Source organism: Nyctereutes procyonoides, unplaced genomic scaffold (genome assembly GCF_905146905.1).
Source record: "Nyctereutes procyonoides isolate TBG_1078 unplaced genomic scaffold, NYPRO_anot_genome, whole genome shotgun sequence".
NCBI classification, from domain to species: domain Eukaryota; kingdom Metazoa; phylum Chordata; class Mammalia; order Carnivora; family Canidae; genus Nyctereutes; species Nyctereutes procyonoides.
In genome coordinates this window covers 26,274,716-26,294,737 of record NW_026575142.1, presented here as the reverse complement: position 1 = coordinate 26,294,737, position 20,022 = coordinate 26,274,716, and the positions used below count along the sequence as shown (strand labels likewise).

The following is a 20,022-nucleotide window of genomic DNA, read 5'->3' as shown; positions in this document are numbered from 1 at the left end:
CCCTACCATTCCTGCAGCTGAGTGCCCCCCTCCCAAACTTTCCTTATCAGGAGCCCAGCATTCATGGCTGTACGGTAAGAACAGGACCTTCGGCCTGTGCCCGCCATCTAGGACCTCTGACCAGGCCTCCCCTGTTCCATAATGCTGCGCCTGGAACAGGAGGTAGGGAAGTCTCAGTTCCTCTGCCCAATGCTTGAGGTCCGGCCTAGGAGATCCTTGGGGTGTGACTCTGAAGTGCATGGCACTTAGGGAAAGCAAATGAGGAGAAACATCCATTTGATTGAGTACCCAAATGAGGACATTTGGGGCACCTTAAGAGCATGTGCCCCAAAGTAAAACAGCCACAAAATAAAACCAGACAAATCACTCCCATGCTGGCACTTTTCCTGTAACTTAGATGTTGAGGGAACCTAATGATGTCTATGGGAAAAGCATTCTGAGTCCAGAACACTAGACTTACAAATGAAGGCCTGTAACAATCACAATCACAACTTATTAATAAGGTTTCCATCCATAATTATTAATAAGTAGTGATCTCATTAATAAATTATAATATTCCTATAAAGTATTAGCATAGTCCCTGACATATAGTAACCTTAAGTAAATGTTAGTGGCTGCCATTACCACCACCACCACCAGCATTTTCAGGGTGGAAAGAGTCATACTTGATATACTTATGTTCATATGAATGGTCCCTTTGATAAAACACAAGACTGTGATGGATTCCAAATAGATGGAGAAATCAGTTTTAATACTGTTGATAGAATACTTAGAAATAAATGCTGGGGGTAAGGGCGGACACCCAGTGATGGGCCTATCCCAGATTAGATTGTGGATAGAGACAGGATATCAAGTCCTGAATCAATAACAATGAGATTAAGTGTAGTGTCTCTGACCCCAGTTGGAAGAGAAGTTTGTTCATTTTCTTTTTCATTGAATAAGCAAATATTTGTCGAGCACTTAGTATGTGCCAGGTGCTGTGCTGCTCAGAAAGAAGATACCAGATCGAGGTAGATAGTCTGAGGCTTCAGCATGCAGGAAGGATTTTTTTTTTTCCTAAGATTTTATTTATTTGTTCATGAGAGTCACAGAGAGAGAGGTGGAGATACAGGCAGAGGGAGAAGCAGGCTCCACGAGCCCGATGGGGGACTCGATCCTGGGTCTCCAGGACCAGGACCTGGGCTGAAGGCAGGTGCTAAACCGCTGAGCCACCGGGCTGCCTGGGAAGGATTTTTAAATAGGGAGACAAGCCGTGGATAATGAGTCCAGACTGGAGCAGCAGGAGTAAAGACCATTTTAGAATCGTGACAGAGTATCCTGCGGTCATAGCGAGGAAATTGTTTTGTCTTTACTTCTGAACCTTTAAAGAGCATCGTAAAAATAAGCAAAACAAAACTCAGACCCTTTGATTCTAGATAACAGGCTGTTGGAGCTAATTCACCAGCCTGCTGATAGCGGGTAGCTCAATCCAGGTGCTGGTCTCCATACGCTCCGATTTGCCACACCCCATTGGCTCTCTCTGGTAAAGGCCTGGGCTGTGGGGATGCAAACAGGGACCACAAAGGGTCAGAGGACGTGGCTCTTGGACAGAAGCCAGTGTTGGGTCCACGGCAACCTGTGCTTGCAGGGGCTCCAGTGTTTTCATTGGAAGTGGCTGTAGAAGCCATGTAGGGTGAATATTGCTGTTTTCTTGTGTCGTATTCCTCCTCTTTTGCCGAGGTGGTTTTCCATGCTGGTTTTCTTTCTTAGAAGCTAAATTATAACTCTGTAGTCCAGCATCCCTTCCCATGCTTGTGTTTTCTGTGTGCTGGGAGGTTTTCTATTCTGTGCTGCCAAAGGAATAAAGTCAAGGCACTCTCTCTGGTTCTTTTTGAACAGACCTTACTAAGTTTAATTCTAAGGATCAAATTCTCTGCTTGACTTTATAGTTATATTTTTGTTTTCATAAATTTTCTCCTGCATCTTTTCTGCATTAACCGTTGTATCGCCTTGTCCCCTCCCCCCGTATACAAATATTAATTTGGGAAAAAAATATATATAGGTTCAAAGGAATTTAACGAGACATGAATTCTTTTGTGAGCAATTTATCTTTGTTAAAGAGAGATGCTACATCATCTCTAAATTACATAGATCTACTATTAATCAGATACTTTTAGATAGCTTTTTCATTCTTACCAGCTTTTTTTTCCCCTCCCTTGTAGAATGACTTAGTTTATTTTCCTTGATAAGTAAACATTCTTCTAATTTAACCAAAATATTGTATGAAACATACTTTGATAAAAATCTGCATGGACTGGAAAAGTTTCCATTGATCACGGGGAGGGCAGTGTGCTTGTGTTAACTCTCAACAGTCCCAGCTATGCCTGGCCTCCTTCAAAGTATTTTGGTCTCTCATTTCAGCCACAATTACAAGTTCATCCGAAAATGATGACCGGAGTGGCTCCAGTTTGGAATGGAATAAGGACGGAAGCCTAAGGTTAGGGGTACAGAAAGGAGTGCTTCATGATCGCAGGGCAGATAATTGCTCCCCAGTGGCAGAAGAGGAGCCCCCTGGGTCAGCGGAGAGCGTGCTGCCCAAAACTGAAGCCTCAGTTGGAGATGGTCCGGTCCCTTATTCTCAGAGCTCCAACTCGCTAGTAATGCCACGGCCCAACTCAGTTGCAGGTAAGGCCATGCCTCTCTCCAGAAGAATTATGTCAGTGGGTCCAAAGTGCCCCATGTTTACTCTCTCCACTTGGGAATCTGATCCAGACACAAGCCAGCTTTGCAATTGTGGGTCGAGCACTTACGTTGTTTAGGCCTCAGTTTACTCATCTGTAAACATTATAAGGCTGTCCTTAATGGTCTATTAAGTGATCCTTCCACTCTGGAATTCTGTAAAACTAATATTTAGACTATATGGCTCTTTTGTGTATGAAAGAAAAAAGTGCCAAAAACTTGTCTTCGTTTTTGATATTTTAAGCCTGAGTAAATTTATCACATTTTATTACATCTTGGTAAACAGGAATTCTTCTTTAGAATGAGTTTGTTAACTATCACTCAAGGAATTTCTGATCCAACTTACAAACTTATTTTTTTATAGTTGAGGCCCATCATACAGATGGGAGGTCCACTTTCTGTATCCTTCAGTTATAAGAGAGCTCACAGCTTAAAACACACGCAGTGGAGGTGAGGCCTCTCAATCCAGGGAGTGCAAGTGGGTAAGGCGGATGCTCCTCAGCAGGATGGGGCCGTTGGAGCAAGGCCAGGACACACAAGGAGTGACTGTTGCTAGTTGACAGTGGGTGATGGTCAAGCAAGGAGAGCAGTGGGATGGAGGAAGGAAGGAACTCTGGTTCTGAGCTGTCCTGCCTGCTTTTTACAGTCCCGAGTTTTTAAACTCTGCTCTTGGGTTGAATTTAGAAGATGACTTGTTTCAGTGTTTCAGTCTTTGTTTGTTACCAACATAGCACTTAAAGTTTCTCCTCTCCTAACACAAAGACCCAGGTTCTCCTCGCTCCCTACATCAAAGGATTTATCTATACTGCTCCTTGGGGATGTGGCAGGCCAGCCTGGTGGTTCTGGGCGTGTTTTTTTGTTTTTTTTTTCAATGGAACTCTGAAGCAGCTGATACATAAGTGGCCCTAATGGAGAAATTCTGAGAGGCAGCTCTAATTCACTTTCAAAGGAAGTAAATGGCCTTGTTCCAGAAGAGGGATTTGGCGTGTCTACCAGAGAGCAGTTCTGAGGAACGTTATGCGTACTGAGTGATGGTTCTTCCAGAAGCTTTTAGGCCCTCCCACTGCTCTCCCATTACTGATGACTGCATAGAGTGTTGCACCAGAGGCGTTTTAGCTCGCGTCCACCTAGGTACGATGAATGGCTCGTTTGTATGATCCCAGAACTTGATAGTTTTATTGACTACAACAAAATAGCAAACTTGTATTCAATTTAATCAAGCTATTTAAAAATTAGGACACACATTAATACATGAATAGTGTTGAAAGCCCCCACCCCCCATTTGGGGTTATGTTTTCTGCCTGATGTCTCTTTTGTGTGGTCTCCTGCCACGTGGAGTGACAGTGGATATGAGCTGAGCTTTTCCAGGGAGACTGCAGTGATTACCGAGCAAGGCTTTCTGATTTCAGCTGTGCTCATTCATTAGGGTCTATGTACACACTTGAGCTAGACCTCCTGTGGAATGGTGGGAGGGTTTTACCTCTGGCTTTGAGCAGTGGCTGCCTGGCCTAACGGGTTTGCTGGTTTCTTCTGTGTTGCAAATTTTATAAACTAAAAGCTTATTTTGGAAATAAGCAAGTTCCTTACCTCATGGTATCTGTTAACAAGCTTGGAGTCCAGGAGAGTCTTCATTACCCACCTTCTGTATCTCTGAAGCTGAACTCAGTTAAGAAGTCATGGCAAGATTTTTCCAATTATCATTGAAAAGAATAAAAGATTCAGGTTGTATAGACTGTGTGTAGCACCTTGTCTACTGATCAGAAGGCCAGCTGCCACAAACAGGGTAGTACCCAACCCTCAATGTTAGAAGGATTAAAATATGTCAGGGATCATTTATTGCAGTCCCTTGGAAGTATTTACATGTGAAGATCCACATAAACACAAATTGCCATTTGGGAAACATCAATTAAATTTGGCCTAGGAGGGCAGAGTTGAGGCCTGGCAGGTGAAGGAAAGATGATGCCAGGCCCCTGTTCACAGCTGCCCCAGGGGATCTGGCCCCCCTCTCCCCTGGGTGGTGGTGGTTGAGAGTATGGAAACAAGTGCCTGAAGTTGCCAGCCTTTACTGTCAGTGAGCCTGTTAAAAGAACTGTGGCTGTTTCTTTACTGTTGTGTCTAGTACAGTAAATTTAGTAAAATTATTATGTCAAAGGCTATAAAAATAAGTTGACTAGGCTTGGAGATTGTTTTAGCATACAGAGATTTTCTTTGTAAAGATATTTGTTGGAGTGGAATTGGTTTCACATGCTGCAGTCAGGTTCTTTATACCACATCAGATGTGTGGCATGGACGCCTCATTCCTTTGTTAGAAAACAGAATGAGAAGCCTTTAAAATGATATCTTAGATAATCTAGAAGTTGGGTGATTCGGTTCTACTCTTTTTGACTAACTTCTTTTTCCTTTTGAAATGCTTTCTAAGTAGATCACAGACACTGTATTCAGTTTTCCAAGAAACCAGCAAATGGAATGACCAGCCAGTTTTCTTGAAATTCTAACTGGTTATTGCCTAGACTTTATGGCATTTACCTTTGATATGTTGGTCCGTGGTGTTTCAACAGGTGTTTCCTTTTGCTCAGTTTAGAGTTTTCTTGTGCTTCTCCCTCCACCCGACCCCACTTCTCAAAAAACTCTTTTCCTATAGCATCTTAAAATACCCTTCTCACTCAGATGTTAGACACCATGTGTGTGTGTGCAAGAAGTATAGAATTTACCTACAGGGATACCAGCAGTAGGTTTATCGCAGCAAATAAAATTATTGCTTTACCTCTGATTTTTCTCGACCCTGAGTCATGCTGAGGATTTTGGAAACATTTATTGTTGAATGCCAGAGTGAGTGTAATTGTCATGCTGGTAACGTCTGAGACTCTACTGTGCGCGTGTGCAAGAAGGCAGCATGTGGTCCCAAGGAGCTTGCTCTGCCGGGTGAGGAGCCCCAGGGTGCCAAGCAGGCAGCTGAAGCTTCGCCGTCCCAACCTGAGCCTCTTTCTGTGGCCTTGACAACAGCTTAGAAAGCAGAGGGAGTGGGCAGCTCCTGGCTTTCAGCCCCACTGAGCCAGGGTCCATTTCACCGCATCTGAATCTTGTTTGAAAGAATCAGAGCTGCAGAGTGGGTGAAGCCGCTTTGTTGCGTGCTTCAGAGCCAGAGCTGTGGTGACTGGAAATCTGAAAACAGAGGTGTTTGAAGCCTCACCATCTCCTGCATCTGTGTCAAGCTGGGCTGCTTTTTTGCAATCCTCTCTTTGGAATGCCCTTGGTATAGTCTTGTGCTCTTAATCCTTGCAGTTGTCACAGAATTATAAACTGAATGTCATGTTCTACAAGGTCAGGTGAAGAAGGGAAATAGGAAGCCCTTTGGAAGCTCCAGGTGTCTTTGAATTCCCTAGGGCTGAAGCAACAGGTCAGATATTTGTGGCTGTTCCAGCTCTGAACTGAACTTGGTTTACAGGTTACAGCTGTGGCTGCTACTTGTCCCTTAGTCTCCAACATGTGGGTGTGTTCATGGTAAGGTGTGTTGAGGAGAGGGGCATTTGCAGAGGCCAGGGAGAGTCCCAGATCCAAGGCAGGAACCTAGAAATGTATGTTCTAGGAGGTGGTATTGTAGGGACCCAGGGTAATGAGTTTGGTCCCAGTGGCCCTCCAGAAAGTATCACATACCTTAGTAGTGAATGACCCAGAGAGTAGCTAGAGGTTGCCATTGGATTCCCATAAATTAGGCTCACTTGGAATTCCTACATAGGGAGTTACCTGAGTCTTTCTAATGGGAAAGATTTGTGTAGAGTATTGACATAAGTATGCACATGATGTGTAAATAGGCTCTGGATAGTCACCAAAAAGATACAGGAGCATAAACGTATGCTGTTGTGAAGTCAAGGTGTCAGATGTCTCTCCTGGGACTGGGGAAGTGGGAAGGGCATGGGGTGGATTGCCCTTTGGCGAACCGGCAAGAAGGGACATGCCACCACAGAGCCAGCCCTGGAGCTGCCCAGGTGCTTATTGAATGAAGGATTAATGGGGTGGGGATGGGGGGTTGCCAACAGTGAGGAAGAAAAGAATGAAAGCCTCAAGAGGGGAAATAAGGAAGACCCAGATTGAGCAGATGATACTGGTCAGTGGCTGGCTGCTGTGCAGCCAGAAGGTTTTCAGCAGATGGATGGCCCAACTTCTTTCCCTTGAAACTTGGTCCCACTAATGATTTCACCAGTCCTTAGAAGCCTTAGTTTAGCCCTTGGAATTCAGCTCTTCCCTCTCACTCATTTACCCTCAAATGATGCCTCTATTTTATTATCCTGGAAGAGAATTGTATGTCTAGGATCAACAGTACCTCATGTTGGGTCACTTAACCCACAAACAAATCAGGTTAATTTTATTTAAAATTCTCTCGTGACCTAGGATGTATATGTAAATAAGAGGAAGTTCTTTTTTTTTTCTTCTAGGGCAAAAATGTACTGTGTATTTATTGTTAAAATTTGCTAAGAATTAGCAACATTATTTTGTATTGGTTGTTTTTATAATCCAACTGGTATATATACTCGAATAGACTTTTATTGCATCTTAATTGGTACCTATGTGCTTTGAGTCTTACTGATTTGAACAGAAGTAAATGTTACTTCCTTTCAGAATTAAAAAAAATACATATAGTAAATAATATATACGTAAAAATTTAAAGTTTAGGAATACATTTATTTCTGATGAAATCTGCATAGCTACTTTTACAGTCAGGAGCTGGCTTTTAGTGTTTAAGCAGTGGTGATTGTCCTGCAGAATCTGTTCACTTAATTAACAAGGTTGGAATTCCAGCAACCACAGAAGGCTCTCCAGAGCTGCAGTGAAGACTCTAGTACCGTGTTGTGTGTTTGCTGTAAGTTTTGCAGCTTTACAGAGTGACACTTGCTGGTCACGTTTCTTCATAAAAATTTTTGGTGAAGTCCATCTCTTCCAAGAATAATGGAGAATTCCGGCAGCCACACCACCACAACTTTAAGAATGAGGAACACTTGGTTTTTACAACTTTTTGGTTAACCTCCCTGCCGGAAAAATAAGCTAGGGTGGGCAAGCAAAACCAAAATTCCCTTGAAGTAAATTTTGTTGAAAGCCTGAACGAAATTGCTTTAGTGATTTCTAATTTTTAGTAGTTTGGGTATGATATTAAAATCAACTTTGAAAAGACTAAACTTGAGTTTAATATTACAGCGACAAGCTCAACCAAATTGGAAGATCTGAGTTATTTAGACGGGCAGAGAAATGCCCCTCTTCGAACATCAATTAGATTGCCGTGGCACAATACAGCCGGAGGTAGGGCACAGGAAGTTAAAGGTACTTATCTTTGCATCTGCTGTGATAAAGGATATAATGAATGCATTCACTCAACATTGAGGATCTGGATAACCAGCGCTTAAGCCAGCTCATTTAAAAGCATGACACGTATGTGTGTATGTATGTGTGCGTGCACATGTGTGTGCGCGTATGTGAGCACACTAAAGGTTTATCTATGAATGACTTCTTCCTTAAAACGTGATCAACTCATTTCTGGAGTTGAAAAATAATTCTGCAGTGCTTTGAAGTGAAGGGTAATTTAATTTTATACCAACAAAGAATCAGCCTTGTTTTCAGTTCTTTGGGCTATTGGCTACCTCCTTGTAAAGCACATTTGGGTGGTCTTCAGACCTCACACCTGATAGGGCCACACATCATCACACTGACATGAGAGCTGGGGTCCTCCCTCGAGGAACACACCTTTCCCTACAGTAATGGAAGAAGCCTATCTTAGAAACTCTTATACAAACCAGTGAGCCCTGATTTGGCCACTTGCATCTCTTTTCTCTAATCCTCTGCATGTCTGCCCTGAGTCCTGATGTGAAAGAACTAGCAAGTCCTTTTAATAGGACCCTTTGTAAAACCAACAGGGGATTATAAGTGAGGTATTACAGAAGTAGTAATAGAGCCAGATTGGAAATACTTACAGATCCTCTTGAGGCATAAAACTAAAGGGAGATACTAAGTATAATATAGAAGCAATGTTAAATTGAGTTTTTCAGTGTGTGAAATTATGACATTCTTCTAAAATAATTTTTTTCCCCCCTCTAAGCACGATTTGCTCCCTACAAGCCACAGGACATTTTGTTGAAACCCCTGCTGTTTGAAGTACCAAGCATAACAACAGACTCTGTGTTTGTGGGAAGGGATTGGCTCTTTCACCAGATAGAAGAAAACTTGAGGAACAGAGAACTGACCGAAAACAGAGGAGCCGTGGTTGTTGGAAACGTGGGCTTTGGGAAGACAGCAATCATTTCTAAGTTGGTGGCACTTAGCTGCCACGGAAGCCGCATGAGGCAGATTGCTTCCAGCAGCCCCAGTTCACCACCTAAAAGTATGTGCATGTTTAACTACTTGTCTGCTTTATGATATAATGTAAGGACATTATTTTGTTTTTGTTTTAAAAAATGTGTTTATTTCCTCATGTATTGACCACGTGGCTTCAGGCTCTGCTTACAGGAAATCATTATGAGGAAAGCCAGGTTTACGCTTCCTATCTGTAGAATCAATCCCAGTGCGTGGCCATGACCTATTCACCAGGGAGGTGAATTCTCAGGGACAGGGCTTGGGAGTGGGGAGGCACCAGGAGCGGGTTCCTAGGGACAGCAGTGCCCCCACTCCTCTGTGTGCTCCTGGAGTCTGACTCCTCCTGGGAAAGCTGATGGCAAGTCATTGCTATAAACAGCCCTGAGGTTGCCCCTTGGGGAGAGGGGTACCCAGCAGCACCTAGCCCTGAGGAAAGAGCTGGACTTGCCAAGTGGAAGTATGGACAGACAACCCATTCTTGGTTTTCCTCAAGGTTTTCCAGCTGCTGTTTCAGATCTGCTAGCACATGTGGGTGAACTGTTTAAACCCTCCCATCTTTCCTGGCACACAGGGAGCCATCTGCTGGGGCGAGGCCAGCCTTCTTCCCTGGTTCTCTCCCAGCTGTAAGGCCTGTCTCCCTCTGTGTATGGGCTTTGAGCCTGGATCCGGTGCACAGTGGAGTTTGGGTCCTAAAACCAAGGGGGTTAGGCTCCTGGTGGAAGCAGCCAGGAGGAGTCTGTACGCAATTCTTTTGTACCCTGTTCTCCACAGCCTTTGTCTTCTATGCTGGATTTACCAAAGTATAAAAACCAACTTAAAATGGGATGTAGTAACTAAATATTTGACTAGTCATGTCTTATTTTGTTTATTAATAAACTCATTAAAAGAAAGTGTCTCTTACATGGTGAACAGGAACAAGTGAGCTATGAAAGATATTTTTTTAAGCAAAAAGAATTTTACAAAAGGAACTAGAAACAGCAGTTCTGCCAGGAGAGTATCTGGGTGGATGGGATACAGGCCTGGGAGGGACACTTGTGTTCCCCTTTAGACTTTGACATTTGGGACCATGTTCACTCATTACCTATTAAAATACTCTCTGGGTCTAATCAAGAAATATGTTCAGTGTCTCACTGTACCACTGTTCTGATATTGTAATAATGAAATTGGCCTCTTTCTCTGCAGCTTCAGATTCCTCCCAGGATCTTCCTTTCACCCCATTACTTTCACCGAGTTCTTCTGCAGGTGTTACCAACACAGCCAAAACACCCCCTGGATCTGGGTCTGATAGTTCTGAGAACCAGAGGCCAAGAGAGGATGCAGTGAAATACCTTGCTTCTAAGGTAATCTCCCGTTCTAGGGGAGCCTTCCAGAGAGAGAGAGAGAGAGAGCGCGCGTGCGAGAGAGATTTGTTTGGCTTCTGAGAAAGGAATTTAAAGAGAGATCTTAAAACAGACACAACTGCTTAATGCAAAAACGTAGCTCTTGTTAAATAGTGATAGAGTACTCCAAGTAAAAGGTATTAATGAAAATATGTATCTACAGACACTGGCAGTGGGCTTTTTATTCATCTTAAACAATGGATTGAAAGAATTCCTCAAAGCAGCAGGTCGTATCTCAGGTGCCACAAATCCATCCTTCTAAGCATGTGCTGGCGTTCCCTTGGTGCCCAGAGCAGGAAACGGGGAGCCTTGAATGTGACCTGGGCCCCCACGCCTGTGCTCCCTTGCCTGGGGACTTTGATTCCCTGTGTCCTTCTGTCAGAGGTTTCTGTGATGGTATAAGAAAGACTCAGCTGACTTTCCCTTTGTGGATTCGTAGTCACCAGGGTCCTTCTGAAATTTTCCATCTGCTCAGCATCTGTCACACATTCATAAACCACCCTCTGCATTAGAGCAATGGCATCACTCGCTCTGCTGACCTGCTTGGGCTCCCTGGGCAGCAGCAGTGTGAGTTTGCAGAGCTGGGGAACCTGAGGTGGCTAGTGTGAGGAGTATCGAGTGACGGTACCCCCTGGGGCTGACTTTGGGGCAGGGGGCTGAAAAGAAGGCTTTTTTGTCCTAGATCCTTGCTGTTTGCTTCTGCTTCTCAGGTGAGAGCTGCTCCTCACTGGCATTGGTAGCCCTGGCTACTGATTTGGGGCAGTCATCTGATTAAAAATGGGTGATCTTGGGGACACCTGGGTGGCTCAGTGGTTGAGCATCTGCCTTTGGCTCAGGGTGTGATCTCAGGACCCTGGGATCAAGTCCCACATCAGGCTCCCCGCAGGGCACCTGCTTCTCCCTCTGCCTGTGGCTCTGCGTCTCTCTGTGTGTCTCTCATGAATAAATAAATAAAATCTAGGGATCCCTGGGTGGCTCAGCGGTTTAGCACCTGCCTTCAGCTCAGGGTGTGATCCTGGAGTCCCGGGATCGAGTCCCACATCGGGCTCCCTGCATGGAGCCTGCTTCTCCCTCTGCCTGTGTCTCTGCCTGTCTCTCTCTCTCTCTCTCTCTCTCTCTCTCTCTCTCTCTCCCTCCCCCTCCCTCCCTCCCATGAATAAATAGAAATTTTCTTAAAAAATCTTAAAAATAAATAAATAAATAAATAATAAAAACTAAAATAAAATAAAATCTATTAAAAAAAAAAACCACCACACACAAAATGAGTGATTTGAGGTGAGGGATGGAGTATAGACTTCAAAGCCACCCCGCCACAGTGATTTTTCAAACCACTTTGTGACCCACAGTAAGTGACGCACGTGACACGGAAGACCTGGCACATGCCATAATCACACAAACTGAAGCAAAGGCGTTTTAAGACTATACTTATTCTCACAGCCTGTAAAATTCAGTTTATGAAATGGAAACAAGCTGCCGTGGCTCCAGATTGATTTGATGGCCCACTGTGGGTCGGCAGGCTTCTCTTGTCAGACCCCGTGCTGGGCCGACCGTGGTGCCCGCTGTCTCGGTGGTGGTCTGTACAAGCCCGAGGCTCCTCCGTGTTCCCGCGGTCAGTCCAGGGGAAGGTGGGAGAGCAGTCGGCTGTCCTCGGAGTGTTGATGATACATCTAAGCTAGAACAGAAGTCACGTGACATTTCCGACTTGGCCACATCTACTTTTGCCACTTATTTTTAAGGGTCTGCAGACCTGGGATCTAATCCCAGAACGTCCCTTGACTGCCTCTGTCACCCTGGCAAGGCATTTAACCTGGGTGCCGCCGTCAGCTGTAAACCAGACCTCATGAGTTGTGTAGCACTCAGGGAAACAGCAGGCACTCACGCCCTTCTGAAGAACAGGAAGTACAAATACATTTTTACCTTTTTCACCCTTCTTGCCTCATAGCCCTGTTCCTCCCTTTATTCACATGTGGAAGGGTATGAGTTTTCATGTATCTACAGCAGTTTTCTTCCAAGACAGTTCTGCATCTGGCACTTTCCTTGGACTCTCTAACGAGTGGCCTGCTGCCACTTCAAATCCATCCCAACAGAGGCGGCAACTCATCCCTTAAGTGCTTGGGCAGGAACCCCTCTCCTCCTATGTGTCCCTTCACGTGATTGGCAGACATTTGGTAATTTCTGATTTTGGTCCTACAAACCGTGTAGTTGTTGATTTTCTCCACAGTGCCAGGTGTGGGGTGGGGGCTGAGGGTTTGAGCCAGGCCGCCCGGCCCTCCTGCCTAGGAAAGAAGGCAGCTGTGACTTTCAGCACGACTTTCCTAGCTGCCAGCTTAACCTGGTATGGGGGAAGCAGATACAGTTTCCCAAGGAAATGCTGCTGTTTTGAAAGCAGAAGTGAAGTGAATATGGCACTTCTGGATATTGAGTACTTTGGGATTATTAGGAATTGCTGTAAGCCAGGGTAGGCTTTAGGTTTTATGAATGAGTTTTATTCATTTATTTTCAATACAGAGTAACTGGTGTTGATCTCAGTGCTAATCACGATGGATTTGTGGCTGCAATTAAAAGTCTGCCCAGATCTTGGCAAACCGTGTGAATAAGAGAATAACTGAATCAATTAAGCAAAATAATGACTCCGTGTTGGTGAATAGAAGCAACATATTTCACTGCTGTGGCAGATGGGAACGTCGCATCTGCCTGGGTTTGTGGGGGGAGCTTGTGAAGGAGGGGAAGGCGATGCTGATGGCTCTGCTTCTTGCATAGGTCGTGGCCTACCACTACTGCCAAGCTGATAACACATACACGTGCCTGGTGCCCGAGTTTGTGCACAGCATTGCAGCTCTGCTCTGCCGGTCCCACCAGCTGGCTGCCTACAGGGACCTACTGATAAAGGAACCCCAGCTACAGAGCATGCTGAGCCTCAGGTCCTGTGTGCAGGACCCGGTGGCTGCCTTCAGGAGGGGCGTGCTGGAACCACTCACCAGCCTAAGAAATGGTACTTCTGAGCAGCCACCCACACCCTCTCTCTTGTTAGGAGCCTAGAGTCCCCAGGAAAGTCCTTCAAGGGACTTGGGTGGGAGTGAGGGCGGGTACCCGGGAGGGTGTGGGTGAATCTGTGTGCTCTTTCCCAGAACCATCTCCCTGAAGCTCTTCCATGCTTCTTGAGTGATGTAGTTTTAAAGGAAACCTCTCTAATAATTAACTCTACAGTTGAGTATTTCCAAAGGAGCTAATTTGTAACCGGAGGTTATTTAGATGACTTATGCCCTAGAAACTGTTGCTTGCATATTTTATATTCATTCCTACCTAATGGGGGAGTACACTGGTTGAGGGGGGAACTTGCCAGCATAGGTTTTTTCAGGGCCTCTGCTCAGTTGAGTTGAACCTAAAGGCTTTTCTAGAAGTGTCTATTTGATTTCTCTCTTTTTTTGCCCTTGAAATAACTGACCAGGTAGGGGATCTTAATGCTTTTACAGGTTGTATTTCTTACCCTTTCTCCTCCTGGTTCCTCACCTTTTGAGCTTAGTTTACCTGCCTATATAGCACTTCCCTAGAGAAAAGGGGATTGAAACAGATAAGTCATCATTTTTCCTCATTTTCTTGGGCAGAAAATTGGTGTTAATAAGTGGAAAACCAATTGAAGCGTCCTGTTTTAGACATCTATAAAAGAGAAGTTCTCTCCACTGGCTGGCTGTGTGCCTTGGGCCAGATGCTTCTCCTTTAAGGGTCAGTTTTTATTCCTGGCATCCATTGACAGAGTTCTATGGAGGAGGATCCAGAGTCTTTTCCAGAGTTAATCTCTGTATGTGCTAGTTATCTTAGCTGTAGCTCACCCCAGTGACGGGAGTTTATGAAGAGCTAACTGTATCTATATACCTGGGTGAAATCCTGTTAATGTGTATAATGCAATATGTTTCTGAAAACTGTTTTATAAGATTTGTTTTTCTCTTGGATGTGTGCTTTGGTTTTCATTATAAATTTAATAGAAAATATGCTTCTGTGAAAATCATTTCTTCTGCAATACATGTAAACCTTTTTAGTTTTCCTTAACGCTTTAAAGTGTACATTAAAATACACTGGGTGGTGCCATTTTGTAGAAATGTATAATTTCTTAATTAAAAAATTATTTTATCCTTTAGAGCAGAAAATTCCTGAAGAAGAATACATTATTTTGATAGATGGCTTAAACGAAGCTGAGTTTCATAAACCTGACTATGGAGATACGCTTTCCTCATTTATTACCAAAATTATTTCTAAATTTCCTGCCTGGCTGAAGTTGATTGTGACTGTAAGAGCAAATTTTCAGGTAAGAAAGAATTCTCCAATCTCTTTGCAAGACCCCGTACCCAAATTTTACGGTGTGATTAACAACATAAACGGTTATAAAGCATTTAGCTGCTGAATTGAAAACTATATTAGGACTTTGAAATATTTAGTTCACAAAGCCCCAAATGGGTGAAACCAAGCACCTTTTTACCTTCCGAGGCACATGAATCAAGGTGTCAGGAAAGTCTGCTCTTAGCATTGCACTGTCCCTGCACTTCCATAATGCAGGTGTCCAGCCTTGGATGTAATTCAGTTTGTCTACTAGAGTTTAAAGTTAATTCCTACTGGGGTGCCTGGGTGCATCCAGGTTCAGCATCTGCCTGGCTCAGGTTGTGATCCTGGGTCCCGGGATCGAGTCCCACATCAGGCTCCCCTCAGCGAGTCTGCTTCACCCTCTGCCTGTGTCTCCACCTCTCTCCGTGTGTCTCTCATGAATAAATAAAATCTTTAAAAAAAATTTTAAAAAATTTATTCATACTGGTAGGTATTTGTATGGGGTTGCAGTGCGACTTTGTGTTTTTTTTTGTTTGTTTTTTTAATGAAGAGACAAAGGAAAGATTTTTTTTTCCCCCAAAGGAAAGATTTTTAAGGCCTTAAAGAAGATCCATTTTATTTTCCTCATAAAACTTAAACCACTTGCAGCCAGATGAGTTTTTTTTTTAAATTCTCTTCCTCATCTTTCCCCTCGTTTGAACCCTAAATCCTATCTTAACAACCTTTGACTCCTTCCCTCTACCCTTATCCTTTTTTAGTAAAGACATTACTCTTAGATTTTGATTTTTGCCCTTTTATGATGTCTATTTAAAAATAGCATTTGAGTTCTTTCTTTTCTCATTAAAAGTGGCATTAGGCCTCAGCCAAGCTTGATGTTTGTTTTTATGGCCATTTGATTCCTACCCTTTGCAGTCATTTATCACACAGGAAGCAGAATTTGGCAATCGACAGAGCAAAAGAACAGGAGTCCTATATTTTCTGTACTAGCTGTGTAAATTCTCACAGGTTTGTTAGCATCCGTGTAAAATGGGAGCAATTAACTCAGCCTGCCCCCGTAATTATTACATTCAATGGGGACATGGAGTTAAATTCTTCAGAAATGATAGTGGGAAGCTTAAGGAAACAAACTCCAAAAACTCTTCTCCACTATGAGGTATCAGGAGAGTGCTCATCTTTAGGGTGAGGGGAGCGGGATAGGAGGGGACATGGGGCTTCCGGGGAGCTGATGAGGTGCAGTTTCTAGTTGCTGGTTACACAGATATGTTTGACTTTGTGAAAATTAATGACCCCATGTACTGATGGTTTGTATGTTATACTTCTGTTTAAAAGTTTACTTTGGAAGAACAGCAGTTTAAAAAAAAAAATAGATGGTAGGCTATACTGAAGGTAGGCAGCTTTGTCAGGGCAGGCTGGGCTGGGGCAGTTTCGGGTTTCCTGGCTCAGTCCTGCAGTCCCAGTATTTGATGCACGATGAGGGATGCCTCTTATCTCAATGTCTGGCCGTGTTCTTAGATACACAGTGCTGGTTTGTGTCTTTCCTTGTTGTATAACCTCTGCACAATATAAGGATTATGGGTATCAGGTCACCTCAGGGTCTCCCTGTCGCTTTGCTGGTGTGGCCAGCTCGCCACTGTCTGCTTGGGGCTCCTTACGTCTCCCTTGGCTCTGAGTCTTCGGATGAGGGCTTCGGGAAAGCCATTATTGATTCGATCTTGCATCAGGATTTCTTTCACATAAGCTTTTTATCTTCAACTTATCCTATTACATGTTTTAATACAAAACAATGAGTCCCTGTAATCCATGAAAATCCTCCTTGAAAGAAAACTAGTGAATCTGGTTTGAAATGCAGCAAACATAAGAAAAGAAATCTCTGTGGAGTGACACCGTGAGTTTTTGGGTTTTTTTTTTTTCCTTCTGCAGGAAATTGTAAGCACGCTGCCTTTCGTCAAGCTTTCCTTAGATGACTTCCCGGACAACAAAGACATTCACAGTGACCTGCATGCCTACGTCCAGCACAGGGTTCACAGCAGCCAGGACATCCTCAGCAACATCTCCCTGAACGGCAAGGCCGACGCTGCCCTGATCGGGAAAGTGAGCAGCCACCTGGTGCTGCGGAGCCTCGGCTCCTACCTGTACCTCAAACTCACCCTGGACCTCTTCCAAAGGGGACACTTGGTCATCAAAAGTGCTAGCTACAAGGTGGTGCCTGTGTCTTTGTCCGAGCTCTATCTGCTGCAGTGCAACATGAAGTTCATGACCCAGTCCGCCTTCGAAAGAGCGCTGCCGATTCTAAACGTGGCCCTGGCTTCCCTCCACCCCATGACGGACGAGCAGATCTTCCAGGCTATTAATGCGGGCCACATCCAAGGGGAGCAGGGATGGGAGGACTTCCAGCAGAGGATGGAGGCTCTCTCCTGCTTCCTCATTAAGAGGCGAGACAAAACCCGCATGTTTTGCCACCCGTCCTTCAGGGAGTGGCTTGTGTGGAGAGCAGACGGTGAAAACACAGCCTTCCTGTGTGAGCCCAGGTAGGCGGCCCTTGCTGTCCGCTCTGCAGGGAGCCTAACACGACTGCGGAAGGGACTTCAAACACAATTCACCTTTTTCTCCCCCTTTCCCTCCAATAGTTCACCTTTTTTAATAGAAAGGCAACACCCAGTGAATAATTCAGTAGGGCAGTGGAATATCCTGCATACTAAACAAAAGCTTCCTTCCATTGCTAGAATTTTGGGATTTCTCAGTATATTTGATGAGAGAGAAGCTAGGCAACACCTGGTGACCTTTCTTTGCCATCCCTTCTCTTCTAGACCTTGGGCCCTTTATATGGGAATCATGGGAGAGTGTGGTGCTGGCTCCGGGGAACAGCAGGCTTCTCCAGAGGCTGCTCTCAGCTCAGTTTCTTCACCTGCAGTCTGACCTCCAGCACCACTGCTCCCTTGCCACCTCTTGGGCACGCAGCATCTTGTCCCAGGGTCCAGATATGTCCACGGGCCCAGAGAGGAGCACAGAGATCACATCTGGCTGCCTTATTTTGCATTTGTGGTTCAGCATGGTGTAACACATTGGGATTCGGGCTCAGCAGGACTCAGGTTCAGATGTCAGATGACCCGTTTACAAGATGATGCTGGGGCAGCTGCATCTAGGACCTAGCACAAGGTTCCCCTGAGGATTTGCGGGCGCCCAGGATGCAGTTCTCCTCACTGCCCAGGGGAGGGGAGCGGCTAAGCCTGCCCCCTGTGGAGCCTTGTGCTAGTCAGAGTGCGAGGTCAGGGAGGGTGAGGGTGCAGATGCTTTCATCTCCGTGTAAGGGTAGGTACCTGTCCCACCACTCTGCCTGGCCCTGGCCTGCATCACTGCTGTATTGATAGCTTCTGCTGCCCGTGAGTTGGAATTGCCCCTGTAACAGGGCCAGCAAGCCGCTGGACTGTCCCCTATGAGCTGAACCGAGCATTTGACCAGAAATGAGATGGTAAATAAGCATTTGTGAGCTGCACACCACCTTTCTCCCATGAGGACTGACTTAACATTGACCTAACAGGTCTGGCTGTTTCATGTTGTGCATAGTGTTGTTTTCTTAGGTAACATTGGGTTAAAGTTTTGTTCTTTTGGGTCTGGTTTGTGGCAAAGAACTGTAACTTCTGGGTTATTTAGCCAGACTATAATAACTAGATGAAATGTGTGCCATTTTATATTTGGCTTACTTAGCCGAGTGAGATCATTTTCTAGGAAGATAGGTTGTAGTAGTTGAGAAACAAATGGAAAGACTTCAGGGCATATAGATTTGTTACTGGGGTTAGAAGCAGAGGTAGTTGGACTGGATTCACTGTAAAGCATTGCTGTGGTTTGGGTGGTAGGTGGCACGGATGTTATGCATCCTAGGGCACAGCTGACCACCCGTGCTTGGCAGATGTATACTCGAAATGACAGGCTTCTGAGTGCTGATGCATTCCAATACGCAGGCATGGGGACTTAGCCAGGGTAGGACCAGGACTGGACCAGGGCAGGAGAGATGTGTAGGGTGCAAAGTATAAGCAGTTGCTCCTTCTTGGGATTGTACGCATCAGCATTTACCCAAGACCCCTGTAGCTCTTAAACTTCATTTAGCAGATAGAGATGGTGGAATTATGCTACTGGATGCATTTCAGCAAAAGTTTTTGCAGACCCACCACGTACAGAGTACTGTGGCAAATACAGAGATTCCTGGGACAAGGGCCTGGCTCTCAAGGGCTTCCCATGCAGGACGGGGAGGTATAGTGGTGACCATGTGGGAGGAAAACACTCCACACATGAATTTCAGGAGGGAGAAGCTTCCAGCTAGGGAAGACCATTTTTGGAAAATGTTTCACATACATGAGGACATTTGGGTTGGACCTTGAAAGATGGGTAGCATTTCTCTTCCCACCCCAGTTAGTTGTAATTTAGCCCCAATTATGGAGAAGCAGCAAAGAAGAACCCAACACCCAGACACAATGACATTTCACTTTCCATTCATTTCAAACATTCGCCAAATGAACTTTTCTATATTAAAATCCCCAAACTGCTTTTTTGTTTTTTCCTTAACACATCATGGACCCTTAGCGAGCAGTTCGGTTGCTTAGCGAGCATCTTAGTAAAGGATCATTTTTCAGAGCTGTGCAAACCTTGTAATAGGCGAATGATAATGTGCTTTATGGTACCCTTACTGTGGGGCCTGGCAGTTGTTTCTGGGTTTACTTATAAATGAAGAAACCTATTGTGAATATCTTGGTGCTTTGCAGGAAAGCAATAGAATTTTCCTCCCAGGTCTGATTATTCCTTGAGTTAGAATTACAGGAGCAGAATTTAAAAGATAAAGGAATAAGTTGATTAGTCTTCATTCACATCACCTAGACTTTTTTTTTTAAGATTTTATTTATTTATTCATGAGAGACACAGAGGGATAGAGGCAGAGACATAGGCAGAGGGAGAAGCAGGCTCCATGCAGGGAGCCCAATGTGGGGCTTGATTCCAGGACCCCAGGATCACGCCCTAGGCCGAAGGCAGATGCTTAACCTCTGAGCCACCAGGTGTCCCAACACATCACCTAAACTTAAACATCATTCACATTTCATTACATCTGTTTTTTTTTTTTTTCTGGTAATAAGTTGTAAGTACCATGACATTTTATCCCTAAATAACAGACTATGGACCTCAAAAAGACCTATTCATACTTAACCACAGCATCATTGCCACACCTAAAATATTAATACTAATTCATCAGTATTATCACAGATTTAGCTGTGGTCAAATT

The 20,022-nt window shown here is 44.5% G+C and overlaps 1 protein-coding gene across 4 annotated transcripts in view; it reads left to right on the top strand.

The window, feature by feature from the left end:
* The window catches only part of TANC1 (tetratricopeptide repeat, ankyrin repeat and coiled-coil containing 1), a 226,906-nt gene that overhangs the window by 162,182 nt on the left and 44,702 nt on the right, over positions 1–20,022 (top strand). For 3 of the 4 annotated variants that reach the window (XM_055307799.1, XM_055307802.1, XM_055307800.1), the window contains 7 exons: positions 2,401–2,664; positions 7,909–8,031; positions 8,804–9,085; positions 10,240–10,397; positions 13,197–13,428; positions 14,573–14,739; positions 16,674–17,281. In XM_055307799.1, the coding sequence (XP_055163774.1) occupies positions 2,401–2,664; positions 7,909–8,031; positions 8,804–9,085; positions 10,240–10,397; positions 13,197–13,428; positions 14,573–14,739; positions 16,674–17,281 (1,834 nt within the window). The remainder of the gene's footprint in view (positions 1–2,400; positions 2,665–7,908; positions 8,032–8,803; positions 9,086–10,239; positions 10,398–13,196; positions 13,429–14,572; positions 14,740–16,673; positions 17,282–20,022) is intronic. The other variant, XM_055307801.1, reaches the window with a different exon arrangement.